The 24520-nt window shown below is 30.0% G+C and overlaps 2 protein-coding genes across 3 annotated transcripts in view; both read right to left on the reverse strand.

Moving 5' to 3' along the window:
- Window positions 1-248: 248 nt before the first annotated feature.
- On the reverse strand, window positions 249-5307 carry LOC129910823 (bystin). Its single transcript, XM_055988394.1, has 5 exons — window positions 5072-5307; window positions 4628-5013; window positions 1066-1230; window positions 497-1009; window positions 249-432 (listed from the first exon to the last, which is right to left on the reverse strand). The coding sequence occupies exons 1-5, from the start codon at window positions 5198-5200 to the stop codon at window positions 285-287; spliced, it is 1341 nt and encodes a 446-aa protein (XP_055844369.1). The 5' UTR covers window positions 5201-5307; the 3' UTR covers window positions 249-284.
- An 8142-nt stretch (window positions 5308-13449) lies between these two features.
- Window positions 13450-24520, reverse strand: part of LOC129909831 (neurotrimin) — a 137977-nt gene continuing 126906 nt past the window's right edge. For both annotated transcript variants that reach the window (XM_055986938.1, XM_055986937.1), the window contains 5 exons: window positions 18758-18990; window positions 18482-18695; window positions 18234-18411; window positions 17599-17735; window positions 13450-13613 (listed from right to left, as the gene is read on the reverse strand). In XM_055986938.1, the coding sequence (XP_055842913.1) occupies window positions 13507-13613; window positions 17599-17735; window positions 18234-18411; window positions 18482-18695; window positions 18758-18990 (869 nt within the window). In that variant the 3' untranslated portion in view covers window positions 13450-13506. The remainder of the gene's footprint in view (window positions 13614-17598; window positions 17736-18233; window positions 18412-18481; window positions 18696-18757; window positions 18991-24520) is intronic.

Consider the following 24520-nt stretch of genomic DNA (forward strand, 5'->3'; position numbering starts at 1 on the left):
AATAGTAACGGAGTCAATTAGGTTTATATATGCACTTGTTGCTTGCGGCATTCATCTACGTTAATGTTACGAGACTTCTTTTCCTTCTATTTTTGCCATCCCATCGTACTCACTTTAAGGCTTTGATATCCATCTTGTACTTATCAAAACTTATTCAGTTTAAGGTCCAGTCCAAGCTTTAAAAGTGAAAGCATCAAAAAATAAAATCTAAAAACTTAATAATCTTTTATATAAAAACCTCCTTAATCTTCTGTTTCTTTATAACTTTAATATATAAATAATTTTTAAGAAAAATTCACATCTTCATCTGTATACTGCTCCATTGGAACTGCTGCTTTAGCATTATCACATTCCATACCTTCAATATCACGACAAACAGCCGATTGAAGTTCCCGTTTAACTTCTGGAGCAATTTTAGGATGTGCATGAACCCTAAAATATATAATAAAATGTTATCTCCTCAAGCTTAAATTGCTTATTATCAAATCGAACTTACTTCAACAATTCTAGAATAGCATCCTTTTGATCAGATGATATATCATTCTTATAGCGCTGAACAAATGTAAGCAAACTCTGATGCCATAACACAGGCATCACTCGTTTGTCTGTTTCAAATCTGAGGAAATGGAAAACTGCTGCATCCACAACTCGATATGGAAGTGCATATCTCTTTTCAAGGAATATTCGAATAAATATCGAATTTGCTCCAGTGTAGCCCATTTCACAGATTTTCAATAAACAAGCAGCTGAATGAAGAACTGGAATTCGATTTTTGGCAACAACACTGCCAAAGATAATTGCTTCACGAAGTGTGCAATCACCAGATTCCAAAAGCGGTAAGACTATGCCCTTCATGAAAGCTGCTGGCTTGAAGAGTGCCCTTTTCAAGGCATTGTACAAATGGACATTGAGCTTCTTATATTCACTTAAATCATCTCGGATACGTGGTAAGAGAACCAAGTTATAGAATCGCTGTGCCATGGCTTGTGATAAGATAGAACAGAATATTCTAAAAAAATGGAATATGAAAATCTCATCGGTTAGAATATTATATCAAGTTTTTACCTGGTTCCTTGAAACATTGCAGCTGCACTCCAGTTATGTGGTTCGGTTATGAAGAGGATTTGTTCCCAGTTACGTAGTTTAGGGATTATCTTGAACGCCTTAGGGACCTTTCCACTCTTATACCGTTTCATTACATCTCTGACACCTTCATACATTTCAAGAACTCTGGATTTGATTTAGGGAGAAGATTATTATTTATTTATTCATCTACGGATATAAATCATACAGATTACTAATAATTTTTGTTATAAAATATAATTAAATAACTTAAAGAAAATACATCATGGGCAAACCGCACAAACTGAACAGAACGCCTTTTTTGTAAAGCAGCAAGTTCAATCAAAGCACATCTTGACTGATACGAAGGAGTATCTATTCTCCATTTCAGTTGCGTAACTAGGAATCTTGTGAACTTTTTTAATACGAGTTATCCCGATGGAAGTAGAAGGACACCAAACAATTGAGCAATACTCAAGAATCGGACGAACTAATGACATGTACACCGATTTCAGGGCATAAGGGTTAGAAAACTAGCTGCAGTTTCGCTTGATGAAACCAAGCCCTTGCTATTACATAATCTATATGTAACAAAAAAGACAACTTTGCATAAAAAATGACTCCAAGATCACGAATCTTGGATTTACGATCAAGAATCTGGTTGAACATAAAGTTTGTGGATCATTGGAGCTAAAATACGATGTGCCGTAAACACATTTTGTGATATTTAATGGAAGGATATTCCTATCACACCAATCAGATAAAACATTAGGTACGTCCCACTAACAAAAAATCTCTGAGGGCTCAATGTCGTATTGAAAGAGAGCAAAATAATTTTGTAGAACAAGTTCCTCACAATAATCCAATTTTTTTTTTCAAATCCAACACTTCAACTTCACACAATTGCAACTTTTCTTCAAATATTAAATTGTGATACAAAATTTTTTCAAAATAAGTTATTTCGTGAAGTTAGCTCAAAATACTAACATTTTCTTTAAATTTTCATTAAAATTTGCATGTTTTTAGCACTTTTATAACTACACACCACCAAAAAAACAAACATCAAAACAATAACAAAAAAAAAAAAAAATTAAAGAAAGAGAAAGAAAACTGAGAAATTGAATCCAAAAAATGTTCGTCTCAGAGATCTCAGAAAAAAAATGTGAGCGCTCATCTGAGATTTTTTGTCTTATGTCGTTTTCTTTCACTCTATTAAGGAGTACTCTAAATTTTTACTCCTTTTTCTGGAGTGAAAGAACATAATGAGAGTAATTTTTTTTTATGTTATTGTGTGTGTGACAAGGCAAAAATGGATAATTTCCTTGAAAAAAATAGTGATAACAGGCCTAGGGAAAACATTTTATGAATTGAAAAGAAAAATTTATATTAATAACATTATGAAACATAATTCACGAAGACGGAAGGCGCAGAAATCATCTTCCAATTTCCTTTGATTTTCGTTTCGGTGCGTCACGCGCTTCTACACGTATTATTTTTTTGAAGACGAAAATTTGACAGTTATATTCCTTGGATTTATTTTGTTCTTGTTTTCGTATGTCGACTTCTACAGGAAGACGTAGACGCACGAGATGCACATAAGAACAAGAGAGAGAGAAAAATCGATTTCTCCTTTGCTCTTATGTGCATCTTGTGCGTCTACGTCTTCGTGTAGAAACAGACTATGTATTTTAATTACAAAAAAAAAAAACACCAAAATATACAAAAAAAACAACTATGTATTTTAATTACAAAAAAAAAAAACACCAAAATATACAAAAAAAACAACTCGCAAATAATACACAACCAACGAAGCAGATTCCGCAACCGACGAAATAAAGCAGAACAGCAAAAAAAAAAGAACAAGATCAAAGAGAAACGTCAAAAAGAGTCACAAATTTTTTTACCGGAGACTCACGGTAGAAAATCTTCCTTCCCTTTTTTTCGAACTTTATTTCCTTTGCTCTTATGTGCGTCTCGCGCTTTGCGTCTTCGTGTAGAAGCGGACTTAGTTTTACTTTTGGTATATTTTTCATTATGCTTCTGATCGTTTTTTTTCAGCCTAATTGACACACACCCTTAGTTTGATTTTATAATTGTAAAATAAAAATATCCCATCAACGCAGAAAAAAATGGGATTTTTCGGTTATATGGCACAGGATTTTTTTTTATTGATGAAGAACACTGGCGGAAATTTTTTTTTATTCGGTTTTCAATTTCATTTTGGAAAAAGTGAAGAATTAACGCAAAAATGGAAGAAATATATCTGGCGGAATATAATACAGTAGAAAATATATTCATAATGGTTGTTTTTTGTTAATAACAAAAGAGTTTGAAAGAAAAACTTTTTGCATTTTCAATTTTCAAACAAAATTTTAAAATGTCAAACTTCAAATTCATAAGTGTGTGTGCAAGTGCGTGTGCAAATCGGTGTAAATCTGACTAAAAATGTGGAGTAAATCCGGGGTACTCCGTAGTACTAAAATTACTCCGGAGTAATTTTTTTTTTACACTTTTGTGGCGTCAAAGAACACAAAACCTTCAAAAGTGCAAAAATAAGTACTAAAAGGGTACTCTCATTGGAGTGAAAGAAAACGACATTACTTATCTCTGAGCGCTCAGAGATCTCACTTGGTGGGACGCAACTACATATTTAAATCATATTGAAGATTTTGCCGATCAATTCTATTTTTGATACATAGAAAAATTTTCATGTCATCAGCATACATCAAACAAGATCTAAGAATAAGAAGTATTATTCTTAGAACAAGATGCATTTTTAAGAAGAGATGGGATATCATTAACAAATATATTGAAAAGAAGTGGTCCCAGATGGCTACCTTGAGGAACTCCTGATGAAACTTGTATGGTATTAGAGAAGAATTTCCCCAATCATGGCTGATTCAATATTTCCCAAAAAGTGTTCATACTTTTAGAAGTCGTATTAGTCTAGGTGACCTAGTAGTTGCCTCTAAATCGGGTGGCCAAAGTTCGCCTCCCGAAATTGAAATTGTTTTTTTTTCTGTGAGTCAATAATCGTCAATAAAAAAACGACAGCTAAATAGGTCTTGTTTTTGGAGAAGTTATTCGTTTTTGAATGGGTAGGCAAAAATTTTGAACAAATCTGTGAGAACTATAATCTAGTTCATAATAATATTCATAAACGTTAATATGAGATCAAAATGTTGCACGTGCACTTACATTTATGCGTTGGAAGACACAAAGGATTTGATTTGTCTCTAAGTTTCCTTCTTATGCATGAATTTTGTACTGACCCAAAATTCAAAACTTGCATAATTGAATACAATTTTGGATAATGCGTATTAGGGAGGGTCAAATTATAATTTTTTAGATTTTCAATAATTTTCAATTAATTTTTAAAAAAGATGATTTTTGCCTAAAAACCACACATGCTTTCCTTAATTACGGAATGAACCCCCTGTGTAGATAGTATATTCCTAATAACCAGATTCTAACGAATCGACAACATATTTACAATAAAGCATGAGATTTTTTTAAATAAATTAGTGAAATGTTGACAATAGAATAGAATCATCTTCATTCTTACCTTTTATCGATGTCTTCAATCTTGAGAGAACCTTGATCACTCAGTTTAGATTGAAGCTCACCTTGCTTCTCAGCAATCTTTTGTTTAATTATCTCTGATAGATTCAAAGTACGTTTTGAGTTTGTATTATTTTGGAAACGTTCAAAAGCCTCAGTATCGTCATCATCGATCTTTAAATCATCCATGAAATCATCAGCTGAAATGGCATTGTTGCTTTCTTGGATGTCATCTTCGTCATCGTCCCCATCACCACGAAGATTTGGACCCAAATTAAACTTTGTTTTTGGTTTTGCACCAAGAGTGTCGGGAAAGTTTTCTTCATTTAGATCGAGTTGTTGTTGCTTAGCAGCTTGCAAAATCTTTTTACTTGTTCTGCTATCTACGACCTAGAATTTGTTTTTGATTAAAAATATGTAAATTGGAAGGTATAAATGCTGGTCATACTGAATTTTCTTCTGCACGAAGGTAAAGTTTATCTCTGTTCTTTTTTACAACTTTCCCTTGTGTCATTTGTTTGTCCAGTGGAACTTGAGATTTAGAACTTAATTTGTTGACTTTTTTTGGTTTTCCCATTTTTATCCAGTTTATATTTATAGCACAAATAAAATTAAAGAAATTTTTTTGTTTTTAGGCAAATTTTAACTGCAACACAAACTGCACGTGTTTTTTTTAAGAAGAACTGTCAAAAGTTAAATGTCAAAAAAATAAACGTCAAGTGTCAAAATCCAAAAAGACATGTTCATATTCTTGAGAAATGGAGTACATACGAATTTGTGTTTAAATCAAACAAAACGAATTTGAACACGTTTATAGGCGCGTTCGGGTGCACATTTCCGCTTGAAGTTTGTTTTGTTGACTTTCCACGAATGTTTGTACATTTATTGCGGTGTTATTGTTATTTGTTGATATGATATCTTTGCTGACGGGTACAAAGGGGTTAAGTCAAAAAAATCAATTTTCGTATTTTTATTGGACTTTAGTCAGTTTTGTTTTCTTTTTCGTTTGGTCCTATCGCCATGGCTCTAGTGTATCTCCTTCCTTTAGAAATTATTCGGTACAAAGGGTTTAAGTCAAAAAATTTAAAAATTTTGTGGTACTTAAGGGCGTAAGTTGACTTAACTCCTTTGTTTTTGCATTAATTTTTTAATTTTAAAATAAAAAAAGTGGTCCTAAGGCGTTAAGTCAAGAGGAAGACAGAAAACGAAAATTCATTTTTCTACAGCGTTATATTAGCTCAAAAAGAATTCTCACATTTGGTAAATAATCACATTAATATTTCCAACTTTCTTTTACAAATTAAACTTTGTTATAAATGTACACAAAGATTTTTCTTGACTTAACTCCTTTGGCTTTGGCTTAACTTAACGTTTTTGGCTTGGTGTGAAAAGGCTATTAGGTTTATTTTTGATGACTAAATGGCTCTTAAAGTGTTAAGCCAACACATTTTATTTAAGAACGTTCATTTTCTGGTCAACAGCATATCGTCGGTGAAACCAGAAAAGTGTGTGAATTGCGTTAAATAGTTAACACCGTGTAAAATTTTTGACACTGTTGAGGTGAATTAGAAATTTTCAACTGTTAAAAATTTAATGGGCTCTGGGACCTGGTTTAGTTAGGTTAAATTTTTTTTGCAGATGGTTTTGTTTTGTTATTTTTTTTTTTATTAAAAAGGAGTTTCATGGCAAAAAAAAGCAGAGAAAAATATGAAATTTTTTTATTCACCTCAATAGTGTCAAAATTTTGTACACGCAATTCACACACGGCCTAAATGTTCTTTTTTTAAAGTCAATCCAAGTTAAGAAAAAAAGTAGATTCTTCGTTAATGTCATCTAAAATTCAGATGATTTTTTGCGTTCAACCTAAAAAAAAATCTGAACTTAAGTTCAGATGGTGCGTTGAACCAGGCCATTCTCATTACTTCGTCAATTTTGCTCCAATCGACTCAACATTTTGACACAATACTCTTGAAATTGAAATACTATGCACTCTGTTAAAAAAATAAAAATGCAAACACAAATTTAATACCTTATATCTCCGAATCTTATGGCCATATTATTCACTATGGATTTAGTTTGGATTAAAGTTAATTTTAAATCGAATCGCTTAAATCCGAATTTCATACATCCAAGGATTTAATTTTTTATTCATATTATTCACTCAAAAAAAAAAAAAATCATGTGATTATTCAATAAATTTTGTATAATTTGCATTTATCTTTATTTTGCCTTATCAACATACTTGCCATAAAGCAACTTAACACTGTGAAAATGAATTTTACACCTGGATTTATAAAGTTAAACAGACCTTCAGAGAGCAGTTTAAATTTATTTGGTTTTAAAAAGATTGGATTTAAGAAATTGGATTTAAAATTGGATGTAGTGAATATTATTTCATTTGAATTTTTTTACATCCAGGGGGGGCCAATTCTGGTTCTGTGAAAACGTGAATCGAAAAAAAAACTTTTTCATTTTCACTTTCAAACATTCTTTTCACTTTTTTGATTCATTTGAAACAAAATCATATAATATCATGAATAATTTAGTGCCGGTTGGACAAATACGGATCAGCCTTGGTTCAGGAATTTAGCTCACCGATTTCGGCGGATATGCTGCGGGTCAACTTCGGTTCAATCATGGATGTGGCTATTTTTACATGTATGGAACTTGAATCAGTACTACACCTTAGCTTTATTAGGGGCATTCCATGAAAAATGGTAACTTTTTATAACTAGGTAAAAGAGTAATACATTGGATTTATTGCAATGAAAAACTTCTTTAAAGGCAGATAACTCTTTGTCAAGAGTTAACAAGTGTTTGCAAACTTAACTCCCAAATTGATATTCACCCAGCCAAACTTTTCATCAAGTTTTAAGTAAAAATAAACACTTAAACTTTGTTGTTTTAATGTCGTTTACGTTACGCAAATAAAAAAGTTGCTGATCCGCGGATCAAATATTTGCCCTTAGTGAAAGAAATTTAGTCATATGAATATTTTTGATTGTGAATAATATGGCCGTTAAGAACAGAATAAATCCTGGATTTATTTTTTTCTTCAAACTTATGAGATTTTTCATCCCCGTTATTTCGAGAGCCAAAACATTTTTTTTTGTTTTTTTTTTTCTGCTTAGAAGATATGTCTACGTCTAAAGATGCCATTTTCATCAAAAGGTCATTTTCTGAAAAAAATTGGACATATTCTGTTCTTACAACTGATGATTCAAATGATCCTGATAAAAAGCAGGATTATAATTACTTGTTGTATTTGTTTTACATGTAAAATTGATCCTCTGATCGAGATCCACATGAATACAAAAACACGGCTAGTAGAATCAAATTTATTTTATTGACAATAATTGTAATATGTGAGTTTTACGGCATCAGTGCCCATGTTCTTAGTCTAAGAGCCAGGAGCAGATTTCTTGCGTGAGAGGTAACCGATTCATATGAATGTCAGAGGTAGCGTGGGTCATGGTGATGACGAATACCTTAGTCTGCCTGCATTTATTTGGGGCGTTGTCGAGAAAAAGCGCATCAAAAGTACCATTTTTCTGAAAATCGATTTAGTGAGGGTAACCACTTAAAATTTACTGATAACCAACGCCACATACTCACTGATAACAAATATACCAATGGCAGACATTTTAAGTGCGGCCAAACCCCCGGCAGACTGTCCCGAAAATGCGTTTTTTTTTGCGTTTTTAGACTTTGGGGTAACCACCTAAAATTAATCGCATCCTGTAGCGGTGGACTCCCTGATAACAAAAACACCCATGGCAGACATTTTGAGTACGGCCAAAGCCCCGGCAGACGGTCCCGAAAATGCAGTTTTTCTGAAAACTGATTTATTTACGTTAACCACTTAAAACTAGTCGCATCCTGTAGCGGTGGACTCCCTGATGACAAAAATACCCATTACAGACATTTTAAGTGCGGCCAAACCCCCAGCAGACGCTCCCGAAAATGCAGTTTTTCTGAAAATTTATTTATTTTACTTTTTTACATAACTCGCGTATTATTGGACCTAGCAGAAAAAATTGTATAGCAATCTTAAAGATAATTGAATTTCCTACAGAATATGTTAAATAAGTTTTTTCGATTAAACCTTCGGTTTAAGAGTTAGGGTGGTTTTTTTTGAAGCAAGTCAAAGGGTATTTATCTTATTTTCGTCATATGTATCTCTTTTATTTGAGCTTTTTTAAAAATTAATTTGAAGTAAAAGTTGTAGATCTTTTTATTACCTTCATTTATTACATTAACGGTTTTTCGATTTGACAGACCGTTTTCGATCTGTAGGAAAAAAACTTAAAAAAGTTTGCAATTTTTTATATATATATTTTTTTTTAAAGCATTTCCTTTCCATTACAATTTAAAAAAAATATTAGTTGCAAATAGCAAAAAGAATTGCATTAATATTTATTGCAAGTAAAAATATTTTGTATTAAAAAAATGTAAAAAAAACGTGTAGGTATACATTAATTTAATATTCTTCAAATGCAATTTTTTTAATTGATTTTTTTAGAACCCTGCCAAAAAGACAATTATATATGATATCAGGCCATATAGATGACAGGCTACGTAAGTTCTAATATTTTAACTTCGTTTTTAGTCCTCAGTGTACCTTGCACATCTTCATTGTATCGGTTAAGCTACCCCACAGACCTCATAGATGTAAAAGTTTCGTCCATTTACTCAACTAACACCGTCTATTAAAAATTAATCTGAATCTGCTCCCGGCTGAATCTGTTATCTTAGACTATTAGTGTTTGTTCTCAGGAGCGTAAATAAAATTGGCTGAAGTGAATTTGAATCAATTTATAAACTCGGGGTTTAAAGTAACAAGGCAACCGGAATTTTATTAATTTTTATTTTTTTATGTTACTAACATAATAACATATAACTAGTATTTTCTAAAGCCTTTTCACTTAAAATCGCCAAATTAAAATTAAATCAATTCATTTTAAAAATGCCACTTCGAATTTTCAAAAATAAAACACGTATACGCCACAGTGAATCAGGATAAGAACCATTCCGCAATTAAAAAACTGTTCTTTTTATAGAAAATAATTCACATATAAATTTTTGTCATAACTTGAAAATGTTCATTTAAAAAGAGTTGTGAGCTAAAGACAACTTGACAAATGTAATATAAATAAAACAACAATTTAATGTACTTTTTCGTTGAAAATAAAATTAATTACATTTATTGCTGCTTGCAAAATCTAAAATGGAACTTTTATATTTTTTTGTTTTGTTTTTTTTTTTTTTATTTTTATTTTGTTTTAAGTTAAGGAAATAGGTAGACAACCGCTTGAGTTCAAAAATGTTTAATATTTTTTTTGTGTTTCTTTAAATATTTGTTTTTAAAAAAATGCATATTTTTTTTTCTTTTGTTATACATCATAATGGTACCATGTAAATATTTATCTAATTATATACTAATATTTATAAGTATTGTTTTATTTTCTCACTCAAACATTTTTCTTAGTTTATATTTTGCTTTTGTTTTACTTGTTGTTAATACATTAAAAAAGCAAGTTATATTTTTGCTTGCTTTTAATTTGCGCCAGATTTCTTATTTTCTATTGTATACATGATATAAAATAAAATAAAAAAAAAACATCATTTTTTAATAAATCAGCTTTGCTGCTAATATTATCTTAAAATTTTAATGTACTTATACCTAAAAAGGAGCAACATTAAAATTAAATAAAAGAAGATCTTAATACATTTTTATTATGTATTTTAAAGTTGATAAAATAATAATTTATAATCCAATAATAAATAATTGGTTAACTTAATTTTAAGATGGCTCTTATGTATATAGAAATAGGTTATTCTATATCCGCACAAGGAAAACAGGAAAAACAAAAATTCTTAGCTCTACAAAGTTGATTTTTAATGATTTTTTTTCTAATGATTCCAGCTATGAGTTCTAACTTGGACCTTTAACTGTTATTTTGCACAACCTTCAACCTCACTCATATGGTTATTGATTTTTTGTGTTAAAATAAAGAAAGGTTTATAAAAATTAAAATTCACTTACATAATAAGGCACCTAAAAAATTACATTGTTTAAATCAAAACTAATTTAATAAAGCAAACATCTGCGAAATATAGGTACTTTAACAATTAAAATTATCAAAGTTTTATCTTTTCCTATTTCTATATAAAACGGTATAACAACATTACTGATTTGCCTTTAACAAAATAAAATGAAAGGCTTTTCTTTCTGACTTTCCGAACATAGTTTTAAAATTGCATTTTAAACTAAAAAAGTAAAAAAATTGGTACTTAAGTTCCGAAGTGTTTGATAACTTTGATTACTTCGTAATAATGAATATATTAAAGAAAACAATATTTTTCATTAATCTTCTTACTAGTCTAGCTCTAGATACATTTAGGTAATTTTTAAAGTTAATTAAAATTTCATAAAAAAAAAAACTAAAAAAAACGTATATCTATATAAATAAAATTGCCGAAACAAAATTCGAAAGTCTTAGGAGATCGATAGGATGGTATTATTTGAAATTAAACTGACTTTAGATATTGATATAATATTTGAAAAAGTATGAAGGGGGCTACGAATTTTTATTTTTTATTTTTTTTTTTTAAATAGAAAATTTAAAATTTTAATATTTATGTTAACAACCTTCCTTGGATTTTTTTTTCTTGCATTCACTCACTTTCATTTAAATTCTTCTTATTTTCAGTTAAAATTAACGATTTTTCCTTAAAACTATATATTTGAAATTATTTCCAACAAGTATACCATATTTATCTTAAAATGCTGCCCCAGTTAGGTATTTTGTTTATCAAACTGTATTTGTATTCGTACCTGTGATACAGTGCTGGGTGAAATTTTCAAGTAATCTAAAAATGTTTGATGTTATAATGTATTATTATTTATACATTAAATTCACCTTTTTGAAAACAAAATCAATCACTTTGCAAAGTAAATTTATTCCTTTGCAAACCAAATTCACTCTTTTGCAAATCAAATTTAACTTCGGAAAATCAAATACTTGAAATTAAAATTGGTTCAATTAAGTACGTTTATTGTTTGATTTCTATTTCCGTATAATAGAAAAAAAAGAAGAATTTTATTTTAGACTAAAAAAGAGGTAGGTATTCAAACTTAAAAGAAATAGTAGCAGGCGTGCCACAAGGTAATGTACCATAATTTATGCCTCTTGCTTACTACTATACACTTCATACAGAAAGTACGATTCTGGCTACTTAACTGACATCAACGCAATATTACAATGAAATTAAAGAAATGATTTAGATAATAAAATATGGACAAAACGGCCGATAACATCTGAGTAACTAAAGTAAGTCCATCTGGATTTAACGTATGAGAAAATAAAATTTTTATTAACACTGGTTCCATTTGCAAATGAGGTTAACTTTCTCGGAATGATTCTTAAATCAAAATTAAAATATTACCCACATGTTAACAGATCATTTTGAAGTTTTCAACATCTACCCAAGGAAACAAAACTATTGTTTTTAAACGAGTAGGTATTCCATAAAAAACCTTTCATTGGGTTGATGATAATTCCCCAGCACTGATTCCAGCTCATATAAAAAAGAAAATATTAATATTAAAATAATATTGTCTTTAAAATATTGCATACAAAACAATCACTGAGTTGCAATTTGTTAGAAGACATTCTGATTTAAATTTTAAAATAACCTTCATGGATCCAAAGTAAATCAACAAATTTGAAACTAATACCTAATGTAAAACTAGTGATAAATTTTGAACATTCAAGATTCAATCGTATTAATAGGCGTGTCTTTTTTTGGCAAGAATATCTGCAGTAAGATTTCCCAAATATTAACACTGAACAAAAATGTATATGCAAGCACCAAGAGAAATAAAAGCGTTAACTTAAACACTTCGTCAAAATTCTATCCGCAGCTTGGTTTAGCTTCTATTCTTATAGGCAGCTGCGTGTTGTTTTTGTAATGCATGTAAACGCCAACTGCAGATACGGATAGCAATGCCAAAAAAAAAAACACAGCCATAAAACATAAAAACAAAACATAGAATTAAATTTTAAAAAATGTTGTTCTTTTTTTATGAAAATTAAAATGGCTTTACATTGGATTTTAGATTTTCAAATTAACTGTTCAAAATATTTTCTGTATTTAAATTATTTTGCTATGATTGTTAATAAATGATCTTTTAACATAAAAAAAATTACCTAAATTACTTAAAAAAAATCAACATCCAATTGGTGCAAATTTTTATTTCAGGTATAGATTTTTGAAAAATTTTGAAAGCCTGCGTGGACAGTTAATTCTATATTATGTATACTACGGAGCGTGCTTAAAAGTTTGCTTTCTTTGTTTTAAAGCATTTTCAGTTTATTAATTTAATTTTGTTTACTTTATTTTATAATTGAACTTATATTTATTAAATATATCTATTTAAGTTTGATATATTTTATATATATATTAAAAAAAAAACAATTATTTTATTTTTTAATTCCTAATATGTATGTCTAGCAAACTTAAAGATATATTTTATAATTAAATAATTTTGTCTACACGTATCGTATTTTTTCTTAAAATTTCAATATAAAATAAATCGTAATAATTCATATGTATGTGTCCTTCATACTCCTTCTTTATTTTGTTTTATTCTTTCTTTCTCTCTCTTTTTCTTCCTCTTTATATGTATGTAAATATATCCTAATTATTTTTTTTTTTTAATTTTTTATTTCGTTTTGTATATTAAGAATTAGTTTTAATTATAATTATTATATTTTTGTGTATAAAACAACCTATTGGAGATAAAATTGTGGTTTTCATATATTTTGTTTTGGTTTTTTTTTTTTTTTTTTTTAATATTTATATTGAACCTTAAAGCTGTCATCGGAGTGGAAAAGAGCCTATAAAAAAGGCGAATAACACAACCCAGATAAAAGAAACCCCCTTAGTAGAACCACAAGAGTGTTGCATGGCTGCTGGTTCTTCACCTGAAATTATATTTTAAAATGTTAAGTAAGTGTTACAACAAAGAGGATTTTGATGTGTTCTAGAAATGGTAGTAATTCAATATAACTAGGATGTATGAGAAATCTATGATAAATATGTGTTTCCCTCGACTGGACATCAAAATCATAACAGTGACGAATAAATTAAGAAGAAGAATAATTTGAGGCAACTCGATTGGCCTTTGGCTTTGGGTTGGGGAAATTCTGTATGTTGCAAAATTCTGTATTCAAAATACTGTATGCCAAAATACTGTATGTCAAAAATTCTGTATGTTCAACATGCTGTACGAACAAAATTCTGAAATTCAAAATTCTGTATAGCAAAATTCTGGTTGGTCAAAATACTGTATTTCAAAATTCTGTACATCAAAATTCTGTATATCAAAATTCTGTAAAAATTTTTACAGAATTTTGAAATACAGATATAGTTAGTGTTTCCTATTTGCGGCCGTCTCCAGTATCCGGCCACCTTTTGGAAAATCGTTATAACTAGTGATTTCGCAGGCTTTATTCCAAAATTGTGCTCTTATGCTGTTCTTACATATAAATGAACAGTATAAGAGCAAAATTTTGGAATAAAGCCTACGAAATCACTAGTTATAACGATTTTCCGAAAGGTGGCCGGATACTGGAGACGGCCGCAAATAGGCAACTCTACCCTATTTAAAAGAGGGTTTACTATGAATTTACTTTATTAGGAGCTACGGAAAAAAGAGAGAGAGAAAACAAAACTACACTTATTTAAAAAAACAATCTGAATTAAACCACGTTGCAAACCTAAAACGGATCGAAAAAAAAATTAAATTTATATTGATTTTGACATTTTTTTTTGTGAAATGTATTTTGTATGTTTGAAAAAAGTTTGATTTGTGTTCCTAGAATTGATTTACTTTTTTACTTTAATAATTATGTTTGTATAAAATTAAAACTTTACTGTCAATAATTATATTTAAAGCTAGTAGTGGAGTAACTAAAGCTCAAAAATTGGCAATATTAGGGAACCCGGCCGAACAGCTTAGATTTTGATGATCTTTTTTTTCAAACGTCGGTAATTAAAAACACTTAAAAGTCTATAGATTAAAAATTGCCGGTGTTGCCGTTTTGATTTTTTTAAATTAATTGAAGATTTTTGTGAACAAAAAAATTTTTTTTCAAATTTTTTTCTTAAATTTCATAAATTTATTGATGCCAAAAAGATTGTCTAAGAAATTCAAGGAAAAAAAATATATGGGAGTGAGGGACAATCTTCCATCGTTTAAGCGATAGATGCAATTTTCTTATTAATTGACTTCAAACACAAAAAAAAAATAATTGAGCACAACGGCAACACTAGCAATATTTAAATATACATTTTTAAAAAGCTAGAAACTTAGTCATATTTGTAGAATTAAAATTAAGTTAATTGAAGCAAGGGCTTTTGAAAAAATGGTAACTGAACTCAGATTTTTGAAAAAAAAAAAAATTATTGAAAAAATTTTAACATGTCGTTTTTTAAACTTTTTCGTAATATAAAATGCATTTATTTTAAAATTTTTTTGGCCACATTTATTATGATTTGAGATTATAAAAGGAAATGTCAAAATGTATTACGGTTTATGAAAAAAATTAAAAAGTATTTAATTTTCGAAGAACTTTTTTTGATAGAAGTTTTGAAAAAAAATTTTACTTATTTTTTTTTTTTAAAGTTCCACATATAATTATAAAATTATTTTTTATTCATTTAATAACCCTTACAGTTGAAAGTTAAATAGTAAAAATTTAAAGTTCTTATTTACCAAAGTCTTTGAGAAAATTAATTATTTCAATGCAAAAATTCAGTTTTTATCAAAAAAACCCATTGAAATTAAAGTAATTTTTAATTTTTTTTTTCAAAAGTGTGATATACAGGGTGTCCCAAAAGTAATGGATCAAACGAAATATGCTGATAGGCCAGCTTAAGGACTCTCAGAATTTGGTAAATTGTTCATACCAAATCCTGACGGTTTTCGATTTAATGCATTTTTTCTGAAATTTCGAAAAATCCCGACTTTTCAACAGTATTTTGCTTCCTCCGCTCATTATTGATTTTTGTTTTTTACAATTCTTTCACTAAAACATTCCCTAATAATAAGAAATAATTAATTAATCAAAATATTTTTTATTTCATACACAATTTTGTTACAAATTAATTAACAGTTCCATGTTTTATGAAAACTCAATTTCTCACTTTTAATTCATAGCAATACCCTGAAAAAAATTTGTATGGTGTAACCCTGGTTTATTATTTTGAAAACTTGCCGTGTTATTGCAGTTTTCAAAAATGTATACAAATTTCCAAAGTTAAAATTAGAACTAAAGATATTACAATTTAAAAGCAACAAAACAGGGCTTTTCAGAGAAAAATAACAAAGAAAAATAAACACTTTTCTCGACTGTTGTTTGTTTATTTCTTTTTGAATAAAAGCCTCGATTTTTGTTTGTTATTTTGCTCTGAAAACCTCTGTTTTTTTGCATACAAATTGTAATATCTTTCGTTCTAATTTCATCTTTGGAAACTTTTATACATTTTTGAAAACTACAATAACAGGGCAACTTTTTAAAATAATAAACCATTCTCACACCATACAAAATTTTTTTGAGGTCTTGCTCTCAAATAAAAGTTAGAAATTGATTTTTTATAAAACTTGAAACTGTTAGTTAATTTGCAGCGAAAAATGGCGTATGGAATAAAAAATAGTTTGATTAATTAATTGTTCCTAATTATTTGGCAATGTTTTTGTAAAAGAATTTTAAAAAACAAAAATCAATAATGGGCGTAGTAAGCAAAATACTGTTGCAAAGTAGGGATTTTTCGAAATTTAACATGAATTGCATTAAATCAAAAACCCTAAGGATTTGGGATGAACAAGTTACCAAATTCTGACAGCCCATAAGTAGGCCAATCAGCATATTTCGTTTGATCCATTACTTTTGGGACACCCTGTATATTACCTTTTCTGCTTCGGAATTCAACTGATAATATTTATGGGCAAAAATTTTTTTTAAATAAATTTATATTTTATTTGAAAAAATTTGGAAAAAAGTCATTTAAAATTTTTTTAATAATTTTTTTTTTTTAATTCTGAGTTTGAGGACCATTTTTTCAAAAACTCTTAATTAAATTTAGTGGATTTAAATTTAAGAGATAAGAATGAGCTTCTGGCTTTTTAAAAATGTATTTTAAAATATTGTAGGTGTTGCCGTTGTTTTCAAAATATTTTTTTTGTGTTTGAAGTCAGATTATGAGAAAATTGCATTTATCTCTTAAACGATGGAAGATTGTCCCTTACTCCCTTATGTTTTTTTTGTCTGTAAGTTACCTAGAGAATCTTTTGCTATCATTTGTTTTATGAAATTTAAGCAAAAAAAAAATGGTTTTGTTAAAAAAAATTTAATTTTAATTTTAAAAAACAATACGGCAACATCGGCAATTTTTAATCTATAGACTTTAAAGTATTTTTAATTACCTACGTTTGAAAAAAAAAAATCGTCAAAATCTGAGCTGTTCGGCCGGGTTCCCTAATATGTAATTTGCTTTAGTTACTCTACTATAGTATTTAGTGTTTTTTTATCAAAGGAAATTTCTTTAAAAATGCTGTATTGAAAATACAGTATTTTGCCGTACAGAATTTTACAAAACAGAATTTTGCAAGTCAGTATTTTGTTCATACAGTATTTTGACGTACAGAATTTTGTATTTACAGTATAATGACGTACAGAATTATGGTCTTACAGTATTTTGACCCCACGTTTTTTTCTTGTCCTGAAAAATTTGAAATCATGGACTTATCATGTTTTGAAAATAAATGATTCAGTTAGCCTATCAACCGAATAAATAAACGTATGGTTGAACTCCAGTAGTTCTTTGTTTTGCATTTCTTACATTTCTTATTAAATTATAAGTACGGGATTCAAAAGTTATTCGAAGCCATGGTGTTTGTGTACTTACCATTAAGAACGTGAACTGCAACAGTTACGGCGATAACATTACTGAGCATGCACGTATAATTTCCAGTGTCATGCTTATTGGCATTTGCAATATATAAACGACTCAGCACCCTACCAGGCAGGATATCAGTTTTGACACTAAAAAATGAGAAAGACAAATAAAAAAGTATAAGATTAAATACATTGTTATGGTGTTGTTTGGATATATGTATTTGGTCAACCAGAGACCATTCAATGAACATCGTCAGTATTTAAGAGTTCTAATGTTTTACAATGGTGTAGCTGTGGCTGTAGCTTGTAGCGCAAGTTGAAGAATTCTCAACTTTTTGCTCAGCTGCCGCCAACTTTTTACGGTTTTTCCTCAGAAAAATTTTGACAGTACTATAAGATATTTAATTATAGGAAATCTGGTCAACCTTTTAATGGAATTTAGTAATTAGATTTCGTTTAATGACGGTTAGGACCATTCTCTGCTTTCAAAACTTTTTTTAATTACATAAGTAATAAGATATCGAAATTTAATTTTCATCAACTATTGATTGATATGTAGTTGTAAATCGCAATAAGGTTGAAAAAGAATTGTCTGTACGTAAGAGCTGTTTTGTAATATGTATTGTATACGTATCAACTTCTTACCTAATTCCTCCTCGACTTGTATCATAGTTAAGCATTCGATCTCCATGCTTCCATGTGATATAAGATGATGGTTGTGGAATTTTTGTAATATCACATTGAAGTTCAATAGTGCTGCCAGTTTTATAATATTTTTCTGGGGTCGAAGATCCTCTTTCGTCAACTATTTGGACTTGTGGGACTAAATTTATAAAGTACAAACAAAATTGTGTTTGTGTAAAAAAAGAAGAATTTTAACTTCACCATCTTACCAATAACTGATAAATAAACTAACAACACTAATGGTGGATGGGATGAAACTTGACACTCGTAAGGGCCGTCATCTCTTTCGTTAGCATATTGTATTTGTAGTTTCCAGTCATTAGGCTCCTCAAAATCAAATGAATATCTTGAGTCGCTGCTGTAAGTATGCCTTCCAAATGTTATTAGAGTTAAATCATCTCCTTTCCTTCGCATCCAAGAAACCTTAGAGATAATCAAATAATTTTAAGTCCATACAAATAAAAACCACCAAATATGAATCTTACTGTTTTTCCCTGTAGATCATTTACACGGCAATGAAGGTAGACATTTGTTCCCAATTGTGCACTAACATTAACTGTTGTATATGGTTCGGCGAAAAAAGGAAACGGCTCGTGTGTTGTCGCTTCAATAACATGAAACTCCTCATCGTCGGGAGTATCTGTAAATGGTGATGAAAACTCCTGCCAGAAGTTTTTCGGAAATAGATCGAACGGATCACCAGCTTTTGGACGTTTAACTAAAAATAAAAAAAAGAATTGTTGTTTAATAAAAGAGAGAAAAACTGTGTTTAATAATAATGTTCAAAGGTCAAAATAAAAATTAATCTTATTTCTGCTATTGAAGAGACTTTCGAATGTTTTAAAACCATTTGAGATCCTATCAATTTTCAGATAAGAACATAGAAAAAGTTGAGGAATTGCCTTATCTCTATTCTAAATAAAAGTCCTATTACCGACGAACTACGTTTTGTAGTAGGACTTTTATTTAGAATAGAGGTAAGGCAATTCCTCAACTGGTTTTAAAACATTCGAAAGTCTCTTCAATAGCAGAAATAAGTTTAATTTTTATTTTGACCTTTGAACATTATTATATTATACCTTTGCAGTATCATATATTTTCAAAAAAATGAATTCACAACATCACAACTGGGTCACAGTGCTGTAAGAAGGAAACAACTAAAATTTTTTGTACAAAATTTTTTTAGCATTGGGGAAGAAATGATCGCTAAAACAACTCCAAATGTCTCAATTAAGAACAGCGGAACATTGGTTGTTTAGAAAGGTTTCTCCATATTTTCGAAGGCATTACAAATTGAACGTTTTCTCTGATATGTCAGTGACATCCGCATTCGGAAACACCAGAAATATTGGAAAATCTCTACACTTTGTAACTGGTTGTTATTAAAAAAAAAAAACAGCGGAAAATAGAAATTCCTCTTCATCATTGGTTTTCACCACGTCTTCATAGAGTAGATGATTAAGTTTTAGGTGATAACGGACCCTAAAGGCAGAACCATAATTGGCGGATGGAGTCGGAAGCTACTGTCAATTGTTGTTGTTTTCTTTGTATTTTCGACAAGTTTTCTTTAGTCGAGTGCGGTTGCGAGCGCTGTTCCTCTCCGTTTTTATCCGACGATCCGACAATTATAGTTCTGGCTTAAGTTGCTTGTAAAGTAATAGTGATTTTCATGAAAACTCATGAGTAATTTTTCTGACCCTTGCTTGGTCCTATCTTTTCTGGATAATATCGTGGGCACAAAGCCAAAAACACGAATCTGCAAGATTGTAGTTTTGAGAAAACAGCTCCAAAGTTTTGGAAAGTCATGCAATCTTATGGAAACTCGTGCAACGCAAATTGATAGTTTAGGCTTCTAGGCAAAAGATGGAGGATTGGGATGCCGACGATATTAAGTACCTCTGGGTTTTGATAGACACAAGCTTTGAATCCAAATCTTCAAGCTATCCAACGCCCAAATTAGAAAAGGCTACGAGGCATTTATAACTCCCCAAGCCCAACCTCTTGGTAAAGATCTGTACCTTATATTGCAAGAATTCCCTCTTTGAATTGTAGGAGTATGGCAGACGTTGCAAATTCTCTCACTTTCAGAATCGTTAAGCGTTCTTACGTCTTAGTGAAGTGAAGTGTTCAACACTCGCGAGTAAGATAAGCAAGCAAAATTTATTTGTATGAAATCAGTCTGTTTCCCTGGAAATCAACCACTTTTAATAATGGGCAGAAAAAATGACGATTACGTGTCGTCAAGATGATCCACCTTGAGGCCAATCAATCAAATTATAAGTGCTGTAATGACTCGTCGCGTCGCTGAAGGAATTAAGCACTTCAAGCTGCATGCAAAGTTTTGAACATTAAAAGCATGGAACGCGTGGTGCTTTTCACTAGCCTTCATCCTTTTGATCTATTTTATCCTTACAATGCAAAAACAGGTTTAACCTCATAACGAAAAATGTACCTTCTTTTTTCTTTTTAGATTTTGATACTTTATTTGCCAGCTTCCATACTATAACCCCAATTAATTCCTAATTTCAAAACCTGTTGATAAGACTCTTTTAAAGAAATAAAATTAAAATGATTGATTACAGTACAAAAAAAAAAAAAAAATTACCCTACATAATGTAGGTAAGTAGGTACCTACCTAACCTACTGAAAAAAAATATTCAAATATTCTTGGTTCACATTATTTTTTCCTCGTCAATTTATTAGCATAAAGTATTTGAATAATTCTTTTCTAAATAGCAGAATTGGACATTAGCATAATCAATATTTGACAAAACAATCTATATTCTATCGTGTCTGTGTCCTGTTCACCTTTCATAGATCCATTCATTCCATTTCATTTATTTTGAATAATATTATAATGCAAAAGGAGAAAACCAACTTAAACATCAATATTGACAACCGTTTTACTTTGTATAATTTTTGAATTCAATGGTATTTAATTATAATTTCCTTTTTTTATTTCTATTTTTTTCGATTTTCATCTTCTATTGAATCGAGGACAGCCAAATACAAATAAATTGATTTAGCTGTCAATTGCATGCACATTTTGAAGAGAAATTATATGTTCCTGACGAGGAATTACTATCGATTTCTTTTGTTTTTCATTTTGCTAGGGATTACGTATCCACAGAGAAGAGTATTAAAGTGCTAAAACCAAACCAAAGTAAGTGATTATACCAATACCAGCAATAGTAACAACAAAACAGTAGCACATAAATAAAAAGAGATCTATCTTCGGTTATCCAGAATACACAGGAAACAGGAAATAACTTTTCATTACCAGAGTTCGCGTGAAAAGATTTAAATGATTTTAACTCGTAAGAAATGATAGCAAGCACACACAGGAAACGAAAATATAAGAATCATTTATATTCAGTTAAGACTTTTTGCATCATCTGCTTAATATCGGAAAAAAAAAAATCGATCCTTCCAATATCAATCACTTTATTTGGACTTTAATTCATTGTTTGGCCAGAATCACATGGTGAAAAAGTTTTCAAGCCAAGATAACAGATAGAGCTCTTTTAGTTTATGTATATAGGAGTTGGAGAAAAAAAAAACAAATACCATTAATATGGTTATTGCCTTTTTGGTGTGGATTTTGGCCAACGATTTGTGGCTGCTTTTCGATTATTGGTATGGAGGATATAATATTTAGAGATGTTTTTTTGTTTGTTGTTTTGTAACATATTGCATGGGATGGTAGATAACGATTTCGAGAGTGAACATTCCGGAAACATTTATTTTTTATAATAAAATAGTCATTTTTGTTTATATGAAAAAGATGTTTTGTTCTAATGTTTTATGAGAGTTTAATGTTTAGTGGAAAAGTAAAATTACATAAAGAACTTGTTTCCATTACAATGAAATAAATTGGTAAATTTGATATTCCTACCTATTTATTTTGCTATTAAAATACATCATATTCCCGTTTTGGAAAATTCGCGACAGAATACAAGTGTTTTGAATCTTTGACAAATTAAGAAGAAATTACATCAAATATAAATCAATTAGAGCTGATTGCTGAAACGAAACTTAAGGATTTAGTTCTACATATCGTCGCCGTAAAGCAAAATTGTTCTAAGTCACAAAAAGCAAATTTTACAGGGGACGATTTTTAAGTTTCAAATTGGTATAAAGCGACAATTTTCTACTCGTTTGCCATTCAAGTTATGTTTTTTATAAAGTTTGTTCTTTTCTCTTGAATCAAATATACAAGTTAACCTCATTAGTATGTGCATAATATTTCTAAATATTTTATAAAACTAAAAACCCAAAATTGGACATAGAACAAGAACAATTCCTATACAAGTACGTTTTTTCCTTAAAAGTGGAACAAAATATGATGAGACTTAGAACAATCAAGAATACTCGGGTCTCATTTTCAGAAGGGTTCTACCTGTGTTTATTGTTCTATGTCCCATTAAATTATACTATCTGCGGAATGAAATTTTTTTTGACAAAAACGGTTTTCAAATTCCGAAAGAGCACCCTCAAATTAGTAAAACTGCATCATTAACTCATTTTCGGTAAAAAGTGGATTTAGAACAATTTTGCTTTACGTCGACGATATGTACATCCTTTTGTGACAGTTTAAGCAGAGGAAAAAGTAGGAAAAAAGATTTTATGTTCTACTTAAATATTTAAGTTTTGTTTCAGCAAATGGCAGTGGCGTACGTTGATTCGTCGGGGCCCCGGGGCAAGACTATATTTTGGGGCCCCTTTGATATTTGTGGGCCCCTTAGATACAAAAAAAAGTACGCATACGCCATACATTTTTTGTTTTGTATGGCTTATTTATTTTTAGGTTTATTTTAATGTTTTAAAATGTTGTAATGCACTTTGCTATTTTTACATAAAACTTCAATCTTAAAAGTAGTAAATACTTGTAAAAAATTAAATATTTAGAGACCCCTAAAATAAAAATTTTTGAAGCTTACAATTGATAGGTCTTGGGGCTTCTGTTCTGAAGTAATATATACATATTTGATTTTCCATCATCAGATATAATTTTTTTTTATTTTGGGGCCCCTGAAAAATTAAAATTAAATATTTAGAGACCCCTAAAATAAAAATTTTTGAAGCTTAGAATTGATAGTTCTTGGGGCCTCTGTTCTGAAGTAATGTGTACACATTTGATTTTCCATCATCAAACATAGTTTATTTCTTTTGGGGCCCCTGAAAAATTATTTTTGGGGCCTCACAATTAATTACTTAGAGGCCCCTAAAATATAATATAATTTTTTTGGAGCCAAGAAATAATAGGTATTGGGGCCTCTGTTCTGATGTAATATTAGGAATGCCACCAAGAACGTAATGTTTTTATTTTGGGCCCTGATGTATTTATGTTGGGGCCCCTAAATTGATATTTAATTTTCCATTTGATTGTTTTGAACCATATAAGTAATAGCTTTTGAGGATCCTCAAATAATATTTTTCATGTCATCAGAAAATATGATGAATATTTTTGGGCTCCTTAGTAATATATTTTGGGGCCCTCAAATTAATATTTGATTGGGGCTCCTAAAGTAATGTTTAGTAATCCATCAACAAATATAATTTAATTAAAAAAATTTTTTTTTTAATTTAATTTTTTTAAGTCCATTTGGGGCCCCTGCAGGACCCTGGCTTGAAGTTGATTTTTGCTTTTTTGGGGCCCCTAATGTATTATTTGTGGTTGCAAAGTTTTTTCAAGTTATATTTTTTGGGGCCCTAAGATAAAATTATAATTTTTCTTTTAAAAAAGCAGTTTATTTTTTTTGGGGCCCCTGCGGCAACCCCTTTATCAATTCAATATACATTGTGTGGCTACCAATGCATTATACATTACACTGAATGACATAATTTGTCTCCCTTGTATCCGAAGTGATTGAAATACCTTTTAATTAACTTCGTTACTCAATTTCTGCTAACAGTTTTCTTTTCTGCATTGTCTCCAGTGGGGGCCCTGAGTGCGGTTGGGGGCCCCGGGGCGTCACCCCGCTTGCCCCAAGGGAGTGTACGCCCCTGGCAAATGGGTCTTAGGAGGATAAAGTTTAAAGTTTAATTGGAAAAAGACAATATAAATTGTCAAAGCAACTTTTTTTCAGTTCTTAAAAGAAATTTTACATCGTTTTCGATTGGATGTCCAGAATCGTCTGGAAGCATCCATCAGAAGTCTTCTGAAAGTGTTTTACTGGCACAAAAATGAAAATAGAACGCTCCTCCGAAAAGAAATTCTCTTCTCGATTTCAAGTCAGAATCCACTC

The sequence above is a fragment of the Episyrphus balteatus genome, chromosome 2 (genome assembly GCF_945859705.1).
Source record: "Episyrphus balteatus chromosome 2, idEpiBalt1.1, whole genome shotgun sequence".
In the NCBI taxonomy this organism is placed as follows: domain Eukaryota; kingdom Metazoa; phylum Arthropoda; class Insecta; order Diptera; family Syrphidae; genus Episyrphus; species Episyrphus balteatus.